This window comes from Aphis gossypii, chromosome X, assembly GCF_020184175.1.
Source record: "Aphis gossypii isolate Hap1 chromosome X, ASM2018417v2, whole genome shotgun sequence".
NCBI classification, from domain to species: domain Eukaryota; kingdom Metazoa; phylum Arthropoda; class Insecta; order Hemiptera; family Aphididae; genus Aphis; species Aphis gossypii.
Window position 1 is genome coordinate 21,987,207 of NC_065533.1, and position 15,750 is coordinate 22,002,956.

The following is a 15,750-nucleotide window of genomic DNA, read 5'->3' on the forward strand; positions in this document are numbered from 1 at the left end:
ATTAGCACTGGTCACTGGTGAATGCTGGTTTTAAAATTAAATATTCATTACTGTTATTATCTAATTATTGATACCTACGTCAATTGTCTTGTATGTATTGAATAATTTTGTAAATAATTGTAGCCCCTCCTCCCTAACATTTTCTAAGGATATCCGCTTATGCTTGTAAGTACTTAATTTTAAAAACTTGTGCGTAACATTGAATTGGAAGATTCTGTCAAGTGCCCATACACGAGGACGATAGTCATGTTATCAGCTGGTTACACTCGGAGCGGTTAAGCCGCGGATTTTCTACTACGGATATGTACGTTATTATCACACGTACAAATCTTATCAATGGATCCGTTGGATCCAAACAAAAACTATTACAATGTAATAATATCTCTTAAAATTAATATTTACACGTTGTTTAAGCAGAATTGTTTAATTCTTAAGGTTTGTGTGTACTAATGCACAGTGCATAGTTGGTTTTATAAAAAAAATCACGTGAATTGAAAGTTTAAACAACAATTTTGTTCAAATTTTCTAATAGTATAAGCTTTTCATATAGTACGAAATATTTGTTTGGATCCAATCGGGACATTTGATAAGGATTGATAACGTTTGTGACGTGACACAAATCGTCCGTAATAGTAGTTTTACTTCTAGTCTTAACTGCTTGGGAGTTTCTCTGTTAATAATTTTTATAGTTTTGTGGCTAATTTTTTAACTGTAATTAATAAATAACAGCTCGTCAGTTTTAATACATGTTTAATGAAATTTAAATTATAGTCTGTTGGTTCTGTTTACCAATTGTACATAGTAATGCTTAAATTGTATTCATTACGACTTAGTATGTTCTAAATTAAAGACTTTATAAGAGTGTTTCCTTAGGTAAGACAATATATTTTAGTTCAGCTACTCAGTGTTCAAGTGAACATTAATTTTATAGTTTTATTTATACTCTACAGACATCTGACATATAGTAATTTTTAGTTCTTTGTTAAAAGCTTTAGAGTCTCGTATTTCTTTTCAGTTAAGTTATATTCGTATGACTAGATTATTGGGAATGAGCTATCTATATGCTTCTTGCGCATCCACTTATACCCAAACTATTTTAAATACTTAAACACAACTGTTTAATTTTGTATATTAATTTCCATTTTTGTTTTTTCCAATTATCAAGAAAAGTACTTAACATTCTTTACTCTTAATACACCTTTCCTCCTAAAATATCACAGTTGAAAATCAAATCATTTTTACTACAATATATGTGATGAAGACACACATACAAAAATAAAATATATATATATTTATGATTATAAAACTAATAGTCATTATTTCGTTATGATATAACGTACTCCTTTAATATTTTCAAACAAGTGTAAACATTTGAAAAAAAAAAATAGATTTTCTTTTAAAATATAATATTTGCTTATGATAATAATAGATTAATTTTTGTGAATAATATTTCGTTAATTTAATAATTCATAAATATTTTTTTTTATTCTGTTGACAGATTGGCTGAATATCATTAAAAATTGAAAACTATCTGTTGCATAAAAATGACTGACAAAGAAGAAAAAGATAATACTGACCAAAAGCCATTGGAGTTGAAGAAAAATAACCAGAAAAAACCAGCAAATCTTACATATTCATATGTCCCACGTGAGAAATCACCCCCTCTATCAAACAACTTTCATCCAGGTGAAGATCATTTAGTTAAAGAACCATTTTATTGTGATTTTTGTAAGAATATGTGTGAGCAAGAAGAGCATTACCGACGTTACATACTCAATGAATGGTGGATATTGAGACATTAATAAATACTAACATGCTTATGCCATGTCTCTTATAAATGCGCTTAATGTGTCACTTTTATTCAAACTTCTCCACGTTTAAATGAGATAAAATATACTTTATTGCATTTTTACATTTTGTTTTAAAAGGTATTAAATATTAAATTTTTTCAGTTGTAGCTTACAATATTAAACACAAACATTATTAAATAAACAAAATTTGAAATAAATAATTGCTTTAAATTGTATTCACAAAACTCTAGTGCATTTAAGAGAGTATTTTAACCTTCAGTGTGATTTTTTACTCTAAACCAGTTATTGACAAAACTGATTTAATTATTTTGTTATAATCCAAAAGTAAATAACCATAGAAAGTTAATATTTTTGAGTAAATTTTAAAATATTTTCCAAGGTTCTTTATACGTTTTGTAATGTATATCAAATAAAAATTTCTACCAAAAAGCCAAATTAATTTTTTGACACAATTTGAAGTTCAAGTTTTAATGATTTTCCAATCTAATAATATTAGTCTTTATAATTATTTTAAATTGTTATGCTAATTTATACCAAAAATAATCATTATATACTTCAAATTTTCGTCAAATGTTTATATTATCATTTTTGATAGATAGTATAATTTTAAAAATATTTTGACCTTTTTTGAGTTATTTATTGGCATGGGAAATTTTCAATTATATTTGGTTTGTTTCTTATAAATATCTTAAAAATTATTAGATAAGTCTAAATTCTAGAAAATTGAGTACAAGATCAAACACAAATATTATTCATATATCTGTATAATATATTTAAATTCAATGGGTAAGATTAAATGTTATATGTATTTAAAATTAAATTTTAACAAAAATTACAAACTATAAGTATTTTGTTGTAATAATTTAGTAAAATATTTAATTTTTTTAGCCAAGGTGGTTTAATGACGAACAAAAATCCTTATAAACAAGTAATATATTATTTGATATTATCAATGCGCCGTTCGTCATTGTCTTATTATTCGTTCCATTATATAAAAGTTATTAGAAAACATTTTTTTGTATTAATTGAAGTATTATATTAATATGAATTTTACTATACGCAATTACATTTTTGATTCATTTATTTAAGATATTAGATATTTTTGTACTATGAACCTATTTTTCTATTTAATAGAACCTACCGAAAAATAGCATTAAACTTTAAATTATACAAGTTGTTGGTATAAACATTTATTATGGTGTAAATACATATTATTTTAATAATCAAATACTAATAAATAATTTAATAAATTAAATATTTTCAGAAAAAAATATCTCAACCTATTGTAAATTGAATACTTGTAGTAAACTAAAGGACTTTAAGTAACTATATTAATAAAACATATCATAAAATAAATAGTTATATAAAATAACAGTCAACTGGTCGTCTCTACCTCATTTTTAATTATCTTATATAAACATAAAATACAAAACTATTACAAACATACCTTGCATCTAGAAATTCTATGATGATTTGATTATTGACTCCTTTGTACTTATCCCTGTGAACACAATTTAACAGTCTTCATATAAATAAATATGTAATGTAGCTAGTAATAAAAGGTAAATTATCATCATGTTTGTGAAACATTTATTATGTAATGTACAGTATGTTCTGCTTTATATATACCACTAAATATCTCAGCTCGATGGACTTAGATTGAAAAACGGTTTGCTGTGATAGATAGGTGGTGCCGAATTTAAATAATTGATATATGGGAAATTTTCAAATTTTTAACTCCTTTCGTTCGCACATGCGTAATTCAAATTAAATTTTTTGAATAGCAACCCTTATTTTTGATACCAGATATAGGTAGATATGAGTTATATCTACAGTTATCTTACAGTCTTACATAATTGTATAGTGGGTAATATTTACAATTCATATTTTGTTTAATACCAAGGTCCTTAGTATCATGTATTCGTGAAGGTTCATTTAAAACTTAGAAATTTAGAGAACGCAATCAAAATATATTTATATGTATAATTTAATAACTTTTCATTGCTATTGCTCGTCTAAATTATTGATTAATAACCTTGGACATAACCTATAATAGTCTAATATCTAAATATGTATATTTACTGTTTAGACATCTGGCAGGAAAAACTATTATAATATATTTATACATTTTTTTAAAAATATATTTTATTCTAAACTAGGTTTTATTTTTGACGACCGTGCAAAGAAAAAGAAATTGTGCTATACCTAGATTACTAACAAGCAACGGTATACAGTCATACAGGATTCTTATTATAAATTTAACAATACAAATTTATAATAGATAGTACATAATAACCATGCATAAGTGTATTCTTTGTAGTAAAACATTTAAAGCATTACCATACCTTAATTTTAATTTGTAAGAATTATTTTCTTGCTCTACCTACTGATAATATTTCTTTATAATATAAACAATGTGTGTTGCTAATAAATTATATATTTCCAAAAAATTAAAATAGAAGGAAAGAGTGGCTAAAAAGCATCAAGTTAGATGATTACCAAATTTCTAACTGGTATAGGAATTTACAGTATTCATTTCACAATTAGAACTTGTTTTCAGGAAATAAGCAAACATTATAGAAGCTGTTCCAAAACATAACCTAAACAACTTATTAGAGGTAGAGGTAAAATAAAAAATATATATAAATGTAATACTTCACATAAGTAAAATAAATTTAATAGTTTACAGCAACAGGGATATGACTCTGAGCACAACTAATACATTGTCTAACAAGTAAATATTTATTATAATTGATAAATTAGATATTTATAATTTTTTTACAATTTAAAGTTTTTAGAGAATTATGTTTCTCTAATGATGATCTAGAAGAAAATGACTAGACAAATAAACGATTTGGATACCTACTACCTTACAGTTGATAATTTTAATTCACCCAGAAAGGTTTTAAAAAACTAGTTTTATTCAAGTACATTTGTTGATTTAAGGTACAAAAATAAATTGATTTACCAACAAAACGATTAACTACAGAAAAAGTATCAACACTTCCAGACTATCTAAAAGATTTAAATGAAAATCTATGTTATCTAAGCAGGTGATGGATAATCTGAAAATTAACAGGCAGGCATATCAATTTCAAAAATGAGATAAGGAATGTTTGTTTAGCAGAACTGAGTCAAAGTGTTGCAGATGCATTAAGTTATTTAAGATAAACTAATGAGAAATTCAAGAATTCAAAAGTAACTTCAGAATGTATTGGCTTAATAAATAATGTATTTAATATCCTGAATAGTCGAACTAAATTTTCATAAAAACCATTCAACTGATCTACATCAAATAAATAGTTAATTAATAAAAAACGTATATTGAATACATAAAAATTTAACATTTATAGATAGGATAAAAGTAGTTGATTAGGAAGAAAAACTGGCTTTATTGGTTTTATTTTTTTCTAAATAACATCAATAATTTATAAAAAATAATATTGAACTAAAGACATATTATGTCATGTTCACTTACATACAAACTAAGTCAAGATCATCTGCTTTTAAAAATTGCTCAATTATAAAAGTACTTAAAATCTAGCAATAATATAAAATGAGGAAATTGTCAATTTAAAAGCAAACACAGATCTACCTTAGTCATCTCCAAGTATATTTCATCATGATTATGATAATAGATTGATAAATTTAAGTCAACTAGTAGAAGATACCACAAGTTACATTGTCGGATTTTTTGAAAATAAAGTAATAAAACAGTAATGGTTCTATCTGCTGTAATGGTCTATTAAAAAGTCGACTTGCAATCCTACACCTATCATTTCCATAAAGAGTAGAGGAAAATTAACTTATTAATCTAACGATGTACTAAAAATCTGGCACAAAGCTGAAAAAGTAATTAAATATTACTACTCAACTTACTTGACCACAACCAATAATAAATGAGCATAGTAAATGAAATCAAGTCAAATGTATATATATTTAATAATCGAATATTTTCAAACTGAAAATCAATCATAATTTTTAGATCATCATTTATAGCAACTACCTGATTAACATATTTGTATTAAAATATATAGGCATACGTATGTTTCATGAAATACTCAAAATAAATGACAATTTACACAAGAAAAGAAGACGAGCAAAACTTACAAGATTAACTCACTTTCAGCATGAGTAAAAGAAATGAGAATACCTGATGATTTATGATATGAAAAATGAAGATTAATCCATTGATCAATAGCCAACAGGTACTAGCCACTAAGTACTTACTATAATATAATATTACAATTACTGTGGATTTTGAATTATTATGATAATCTGTATTCTGTGTTTTCATTTTTCTGTGATAACGCTGTTAAAATCACGGACCAAGATATTCATATATATATATATATATCTTAGTCCGTGGTTAAAATGTAACGAACATCCATAGACTTTATACTAATAATTAATAAAGTAATAGACGGTACGTGATAGTAGTTCCGGCGTCCACAGCGTAGATCAAGGTAATAACATAATAATTAATAATATTATAATAATCAAATACATAATAAATGATAGTACATTGTACATTTCACATACGCGATACGAGCAAGAAGTGTGGTTACACACTCACACAAGCGTTTTATTGACGTACGTTACGAGTTTACGACGGAAGTTAAAAACGTGGTCCGGTCCATAGATATTAAACACAGGGACACGGCATTCCTTTATACATTCTACATACACTGTTTAGGCCAGTGGTTCTTAACCTTCGAATGACGGAACACTTGACATTTTATGAGGTTTTCGCGGAACACAGCCGTAAAATAAAACAGTTATTATATTAATTTTTTAATTGTTTAATATATTAAACAATAAATGTACAGCATAAAACAGTTTGCAAATATATTAGTAAAACGTCTTACTTATATTATCATTGTGTTTTGTTTTAAAAGTCAAAATGTTAAGAGAATGAAAATGGAAATACTAAATAAAATTTTTTTGACTGATTTTAAAATTTAGTCGGATCACTTATATTAAGTCCACGGAACACCTGTGTTCTGCGGAACACCAGTTAAGAACCACTGGTTTAGGCTTACGTAATAATTCCGCGATAATTTTAGATTTTTCGTTACAATTATTGTACCAACCAACTTTACATGTGTTGACGTATTTCCTGTTGCTATTTATTCGATATTTTATGAAAAATACCCAGTATTCACCAACTACAAACAGTATAAGCTGTATAATATGACGTTCAACAGTTTACGCAGTACAACATATTTAAATTCGACGAGTTACGAATATTGTAAATCATTACATATAAGTTGTTAAAAAAGCTATACTATCGTTATACCTGTAATATTCTAAACTATTCTTAAACTATGGTATTAGTTACCCAACTATAATAGGTATTATATTATAGTGTATTACGTATAATAATTATTATACTTTACATAGTTACCTAATATAATTCTTATATATCTTTCTTACAGTTAACATCTATCGGACATCAGCTACTGCCCACTCGGCACCCACCCACCCATTTCAATATGTAGGGCAGTCGCCCTACATCAACATAGGTCTCGGCGCCCCTGGCTTGATGTGTAAAGACTTCCTATAAATTTAGCGAAGCCTCACTCCCTCCGCCATCGGTACCTTATATTGACACTAAAATTATTTTGCACCTACTTAGCTACTAATTTGTGGGCGTCCCTATGCTACGTGTATGTGTGTTTTTTGTATTTGATGTAGGCTTTATATAGAAACGCCTATAAACGAAGATTATTACGCTATGAAATGAGAGTATAATTTATACTACTGTCTACTATCATTTGGATTATTTATATAATTTTATTTATTTTTCGGCCAAATGGTCTGTAATTGCATTATGCACATATTTATAAATATTAAAATTCTAATGAATATTTATTACCTATACTAATTAATTATACAAATTACCTATATTAATACTTATTTGACAAAGAAATCATAGTAAACATTTGAATTTAAGTTTTGACTTACCTAGCTATATGCGCAAGTGCATATAATACCTATTTTATAATACACATTTACAAACATTCACTTCACAATCAGTAGTAAATTAGAGTGTTTACTTACTTTTATAATTTTATATCACAAAGACAAGAACAATAATTATTAAGTTACTAAATTCATACCTAATAAATATTAAATCGATGTTTGAGTATTTAAAAATTACAGTTCTAAATTTATTGTGTATTTAATTTATTTAAATATTTTTACAAAAAATTAATGAAGACAAGTTCGAAATATATTAGGGACAGTAGTAGTAGATGTTTTTCTAAGTTTTGATGATTGTTTGAGACTGCTACTCATACTGCGTTTGGATAATGAATTTTTCGGTAACTTTACTATTCCAGTGGTTGAATACTAATGAAGGTTCATTTATATTTAAATCATGGGTACCTATTTAAACATCTTTGATTCTCACTGTAATTTTTGATACCAAAAAATATTAAAAATTAAATGATGGTACATTACAATTAGTTTGTTATAAAAATAAACAAGATGCAAACAAGCAATGATATTGGAAATAATCTTGTGTTTGACAATAGTGTGTATAGCTTTAGTGAGAACATTCTTCAACATATTATACGCAGAATATATGTATTATATATTGTATATATATATATTATATAGTATAAATAAATATATATTTCTATAACGTTTTATTAGTTTTTCCCTATTAGTTCAAAAATCATAACTAACCTACTTATTTACCTCATCAGTCATCATTGAGTAACTCATTATTAAATAGATAATAATGATAATACCTATATTATGCTAAATTTGATTTCATTAATAATAGATGAATTTGAAAAACGATTCTGAATGAAATTGGGCAGTCAGATTGCTTAACAAAATAGTAAATACTAATATTATAATATTTTATGATACTGTCAAACTATTGAAGTAATTTATTTTACTAAATATCAGTATTGTTTTAGCTAGATCTAGATTTATATTTTCATGAATGTAATGCATTGTTTGGGTTATTAAAATTTAAGTATTTTAATAGTATTTATTATATACTATTTGTATAATTTATTATTGTTATTAACTTCAGTGTATACTGTATAATAGTGAATAGTGATAATAATAACAACTTATTACCTACTGTATAATCCAGTGATTAGAGTTATGGTATAAAATATAGCTTAATATGAATCTAAATGTTTCCAATATATCATTATGTACTTATATAGATATATAATAATAATATATGCAAACGTATCTAGAGCCCGCGAACAATATTTTTAATTTACAATAAAATAATTAAAATTTGCATTATTTTTTGTAGATACTTAATTTCGTTTAAAATTGATTTTAAAATGTCTTAAAAAAAAAAATTTACTTAATTTAGCGAAGGAAACATTACGTATATAAAATCAACTAATCATAAACAAAAATTATAAAATAAAATAATAAGCAAAAAATATTGACGGACACCCATCCGTTTACACATTATAAAACCGCTGGGTTAGCTGAAGGAAACTTGAAAGAACTCCACGACCGACAGAGATTGTCCAAAAGGTACCGCTGTAGTAAAGAACAGTGGTATGTTAATTGAAACCATTATCATTACAATAGTAAAATAATTTGTATATTTAAAATATTTTGTAAACCTTTTTCTTTTTTAAACACGATTAAACACATGAAGTGAAATCAAATTTCAGAAAAGCCATAAAATTTTGCTAAATTTATATAACTAATTTAAATGGTGATGATTGTAATCATGAACCTAATATAATTTTTAAAACCAAAGTTAATCATAACTATAAAATAACAATACAACAATATGATCACAAATAATAATAAAAAAAAAATCAATATTTTTCAATAGAAGTTCAATTTTAAAGTATTCTTGTATACAATGTACACAACTAATAAAATATATTTAAAGAGGCAAAAGAAATGAATTATTTAGAAGCCATAAATGAATAATACTTATGCGTAATCACAATAATTTTATTGTATATTAATTAAATCGATTTTACAATTAATTCAAAATAGTCTTATATTAAACTGAATAATAAGTTGAAAAAAAATGTATTATAATAAAAACATTAGTAAGGTTTGAAAATGAAAAAAAAAAATTAAAATTAAAATATTATTAATAGGCAGAATTAATACTAGGTCCATAAAAGTATTATGGAACTATAATTTCACAAAATTGTTAGTATGTAATTAATTATGATGTAGGTGGGTATATTAAAAGTTGCATTAGATAAAATATTTTGGTATATTTATGAGCTGTATGCCTGTAAATAAGTTATACATTTCAAAAAAGCTAATAATTTGTATTGACAAAAAAAATATATATATAGTTAATAAATGAATGAACTAAAGCAAAATAGAAAAATGAGAAAAATATTCTACTTACAATATCAATGAATAACAATTTTTTTATTAATAATATGTTTAAGACAATATTAATTATCAATATTCGTTGAAATGAGTATAAGATATTGTTAAAATACAAAAACATTCTTAATTTTTTTTTTTTTACAATACACAGTTTAATTTTTGTTAATGTTAGTTGTAGTTGTATTTGTTACTGAATCATTTCCACCATTCCCATCAATCTTTTAAGGTAAGGCATGTCGTCGATACCTTTTTGAGTAAAAACAAAAAAAAAAAAAAAATTATTATTTAGTTAAGCTGTTTTATATGTCATTATAATATAGGTACTATGTATAATAAGTACATAATTAAATTATAAAAGTGATGAGACTTTGAGACTAACCTTTCGTCATGTGCGAAATCGACATTTTTTCTATTGAAGGATAACAACAAGGCCCCAGGGTTGGAATCTGAAAACAACATATCTCGTGGTGGGTAAAGAACGTCAATTAATCCATTGCACGTAGTGTTCGGGCTAATCGCAAACCGGAAAGAAGTGCGGTTTCCATTGATTGTCTCGTACAACTGTAATGAATGAGAAACAAAATTAACAAACTGTTATAAAAACAAGTTCAGATGAGAGGAAATTATGTTTTTTAGTCAAATCAAAATTATATCAAGTTATCATTCATGCGTTTTGAGTATATAAATAAATAAATAAATAATTTGTTAAAAAAAAAAAAAAAAACTAAATTAATAATGAGATTTAACACTCACTGGCCATAGCATACACTATGATATAAAAATACTTTTGTTTCCATAAAAAATATTATAAGAATATATAATGAATATACTATCCCAATTTAAAAATAGGTAATACTTAATGAATTAAATAATTCAAAATACTTAATTATTTACATTATACTTCATTATTTGTAAATAAATTATTTTTTTGACAAAATATACCTCTATTATTAATAAAAAATAAAATATATTTTAATCAATAATAAAGATATGAAAACTGAATGATTGGTTATGATTAAATAAGAAATTTAAATACAATATACTTACTGCACATTTGTAATCCGGTGTACCAGTTTTGTTATAATCGTCTTGGTACAGTCTTAAGTACATCAGTCCTTCGATTGTGTCTTTATACAAGACGAGATCTTTTGTTAAACAGTTAAAACGATAATACTCCAAATCTAAATAATGTGCACGTGGGGACAAAACAAATTGTAAGAGTTTAGTGATTATGGAATGGTGTTAATTTTATTTATTTCCTATTCAAATGGAGTTACAGCCGTCAACAATTATTAGAGGTAATTTGTGGTAGGTATGATATTATGATTATATAATACCTAAACTATTGATTGTCTTTAAGTTTGATGAGAAATAAATGTGGTTTAAAAATTAATTAAACTAACGAAGCATATTCATTAAAATTAGAATCTTACAATCATTATAAAACAAAATTCATATAAAGTAAAAATATATAAATATTTTCAAATTGTATAAATTATTATTTTTTAAATTGAATATAATATATTTTGTAGTTTATAGTTTTCAATAGGGTACTGTTATAGATATTTTATTTGTTGCTCTTTGTAACATAATAAATTATGTATTTTTTTATGTTTACTTAATGATAACTGTAATCGTGTACTTATTATCTCTATACCTATTCATTGACCATTGGACGTTAATACACAAATAATAATATTTTATTGACATGAATTACTTTAGTTGTATATGAAATAAAGCCTATAAATAATTTTTATCTGTGTGATTATTATTATTACTATTATTTTTTGTAATTAATCAGATTTATAAAAAGTAACGCCATCAAGTATGATATTAAATGTTTTAGCTGAACCTGAAGTACTGGCTTATATACCTACTATATTTTACGGACAATGTATATTATTAAAATTAAAATTTATTATACGCACTCGGATTGTAGCAATCTTGCCCCCTTTCTTCTTTACTGCCAAACCACATCAGATATGATTGCTGTATCAATATGCTCGATGAATATGTTATGTATGCACAACCAGCAATTAACGCCGAAACCGAATTTAATACTGTTACTTCATATTCTGCGGCAATCAGTGACGGACATCGAAACAATAATTCTCGGGGGGCTGTAATACCTAGTAAATAATGGTAATTTGTTGGTTTGAATTTTATAATAAAATTGGTTGATATAAGTATATAACAGTGGTATATACAATGGATGGCGTCATGTCCTATCTTGCTTAGATTAGCGATTTGAAACACACAATATGAGGAAGAGTCTCGCATTGAGATGTGCGATCTACGCACACGCATGTATACTCGTCGTGTACATATCGCGTTCATCACTCATGATTTCCCAGGCAGTTTTTGAATAAACACGTGACAAGTATACATCCGCACATGCATATCGCACATTTCAATGCAAGACTCGTGGCTAATATGTGCTTCAAAATATCGGGACATGGCTCCGTCCATTGTATATGATCTAAGGTTATACCTAGTAATATTATTTCACTGTAAAACCGTGTAAGTACTATAGATAATATTATGATATTATTCCAAAACGCAAAAATAAAATTACACATTAATTTATGCCACGCCCTTTGTTATCGTGAAATAATTATAAAATTACATTCTAACAAAGAACGAAATGATAAAATAAATATTATATTATGTACTTACTTGTTAACGTTGACAAATCTATTTCGTTTGTTATTTGTGCTGTAAGAATGGTAATTGCGACGATTGGTATGATCATCAGCATAACAGTAATTGACGCCATGGTGTTGTATGTTGGTCGTTAAAACAAAGAAAATATTATCAGAAAATCAAAAGGGTGTGAATCAAATGAATATAATATCTTATTAGTTTTATGAGACGTCGTGCTCGTGAGACTAGTGTACAACAAGGTTGTGGAATGCGCACTGTCGCACTGATTGTAATGTACCCTGCGCAATGATTTTTATAAGCCGCCTCGGTGGCGGTAGAGGGGGTACCAGTTTCCACTACCAACTGCGCTCAGAAATAACATATGTTCAATATTTTAATATATTTTTAAATATTTCTTTTTATTCAATAAAAATATAAATATTTGAATAATATAATCCTGGTAATATTTTGAAAAATAATGTTAGCTGCTCCCCAATTAAAAAAACTTCAACACCTTTGAAGCATGAAAAGGGGTAGACTTATCACGCTCAAACTCTATCATTATTATTTTTTTAATAGATACCTATATAGCAATTAAATTAATAAATTGAAAATAGTCTTTAGAAGTCGTATGTCCCCAGTGCTTTGTTCAAACCTGAACGGTACCAGGTTAACAACTATTATTTATTCATTACTCAATTAAACGAGTAGGTACTATAACTCAATAACTGGCCACTCAAAATTTATCGTTTGGTAAATTGGTTATTATTTTAATTTATTAGTTATGACTTATAACTATTAAATATGACTAATACTTCTATATTAATATTTGTATATATTTAATATTTAGTTATATTATATTTTAATTTTTGATCAATACTTTTCTTAAAATAAAATATTATTAATTAACCCATATACCTATACCTAGGATTTCTACTCGCTTTAATTTCGGAATAAGTAATCGTTTAATGACGATAGCTAAAAGAAATGGCGAAATATAGGTTTGTAAACTACTTCCTTTATTTTATTTATTTTATTTTTTTGTTAAAATAATAATTTACTTTACGTATATAGTTACAAGGCGTAATGGCGTGATAAATACCAAGCATGTAATGACACTACTGCATATTTACATTATCATATTGATCTATAATAGTATACATTACTATTTAATCAGGTTTCATTAATGTGAATTTAATTAGCTAAATGTTATTTGGTTTAAACAATTTAATTGCCTGCTTTTAAACAAATAATTGATGCACGATGTTATTTTAATCAATGATAATTACAACAAAAATTCTCGAACTAATAATTTTACTTGTATGGTTTTATTTTTATGATATTCATCGCCATGAATGTCACAAGATAAATAATAATTTCAAAATATAACTAATATATATATATAAAATAAATAAAGATTAAATGGATGATGGACCTCTTGCAAATCAACAATTGTTGATACCTACATTTTTTTAAATAGTTTTTAAAAAAAACAACAAGATCCTTATAGTGCCATAGGCTACTATAATGGTACTATAGTAGGTCAATACTATGGCATTATACTTACTTATTGCTTTTCAACACATACATGTTGTCAAGGCAATTAAAGTTGAATTATGAAAAATTATCATTCTTTTATTGGATATGAATAAATGAGATTTTAGATTTGGTCGATGGGCATTTAATTTTTCACGGACAACGACGTTCGGAATCAGCTAATATTTTAAGCAAAAAATAATCACTCATAAATTAACTTATAAATTTAATATGCTATAAATTATAGGTATAACGTAAAATATTATACAATCGTCCATTTCAGAATATCAACATTTTATAATATCACATTGTCATTTATCTTATTATATCCTGTTGACTATTCAATTGTTCAAATTACCAGAAACAAAAGATGCTTTTGCATCAAAACGTCCGCCCTATAAATCAATAATAATTATCATAGATAAACAAAATAAATTTTTCATAGCATTCAAATTATTAGATATAATTATTTGCCTACGATCTAAATGCATATAAATTATTTTTGATAAAAATATATTTTGCTTTTAATTACATTAATTTAGGTTTGAAATTAAAGCAATTAGTGTTTTAGCAGAGCTGGTAATTTATTAATACATCTATATTAAAACAGTAATACAACATATTATACAAACATTTTAATTATTTAATTAATAATCTGAAAGATTCATAAAATTGTAACCAGACTGATTACCTACAATAACCTATAGGTACTTATAGGTACCTACTTACTACAAATAGATGGTAAACAATATAATGTATCTACAACTTCCAACACTTTAATTTACTTCAGCTGTTAAATCGCGATCAATTTATAAAATTACATCGACAGTTTATTTATAAAGTCATTTGAAAGACAATTGTATTTCCCTATAGCTGAAATAATGTTCGTATTCATTTTCCCTTGTAATAATATAAAGTGTATTTTGTAAATGTTATGCATCAATGTAGTATCCATCCAGCGCGACGGTAGTGGTGCGAAGCTAAGTAAAAAAACAAAGCGTAGTAGCCACGAACGTATTATAACAGGAGCCAAAGTTTTACCATTGAAAACCAGTCTTAATTTATATTAGTCCATTGTCCAGCCCTACAGGGCAAACGGTTGAACATATAAAGTCGTATAAGGTATCAATTGATCAGAAATATTGGGAACAGGGGAACTCGCAAACGGATTGGTGAGATAGTTTATATGTAATAAGTTATAATCAAAAATGTTCAAGTACTTTTAAGACCGATTTTGCGTCAGCAACGAAATATTATGTTTTTCCCCCGATCCGCCGCTTATCGATCACCGCTACTCTCATTGCATCGGTGGCGGCGGCGGCGGCGGAGGCGATACGATGACGCGGTCGCTCGTATGCCGGTGAATATAATAATAATATTTAATGTAATATATATATTTTATTAATTT

The 15,750-nt window shown here is 26.0% G+C and overlaps 1 protein-coding gene and 1 long non-coding RNA gene across 2 annotated transcripts; one reads left to right on the top strand and one right to left on the bottom strand.

The window, feature by feature from the left end:
* Positions 1-524: 524 nt before the first annotated feature.
* On the top strand, positions 525-1,838 carry LOC126551717 (uncharacterized). Its single transcript, XR_007605631.1, has 2 exons — positions 525-873; positions 1,499-1,838. It is a non-coding gene; the product is annotated as an uncharacterized LOC126551717 (long non-coding RNA).
* Positions 1,839-9,885: 8,047 nt separating this feature from the next.
* On the bottom strand, positions 9,886-13,098 carry LOC126551715 (uncharacterized). The gene is made up of 5 exons (XM_050205749.1): positions 12,840-13,098; positions 12,092-12,292; positions 11,211-11,344; positions 10,543-10,724; positions 9,886-10,409 (listed from the first exon to the last, which is right to left on the bottom strand). Exons 1-5 carry the CDS (start codon positions 12,937-12,939, stop codon positions 10,385-10,387), a joined length of 642 nt encoding a protein of 213 aa, XP_050061706.1. The 5' UTR covers positions 12,940-13,098; the 3' UTR covers positions 9,886-10,384.
* Positions 13,099-15,750: the final 2,652 nt, after the last annotated feature.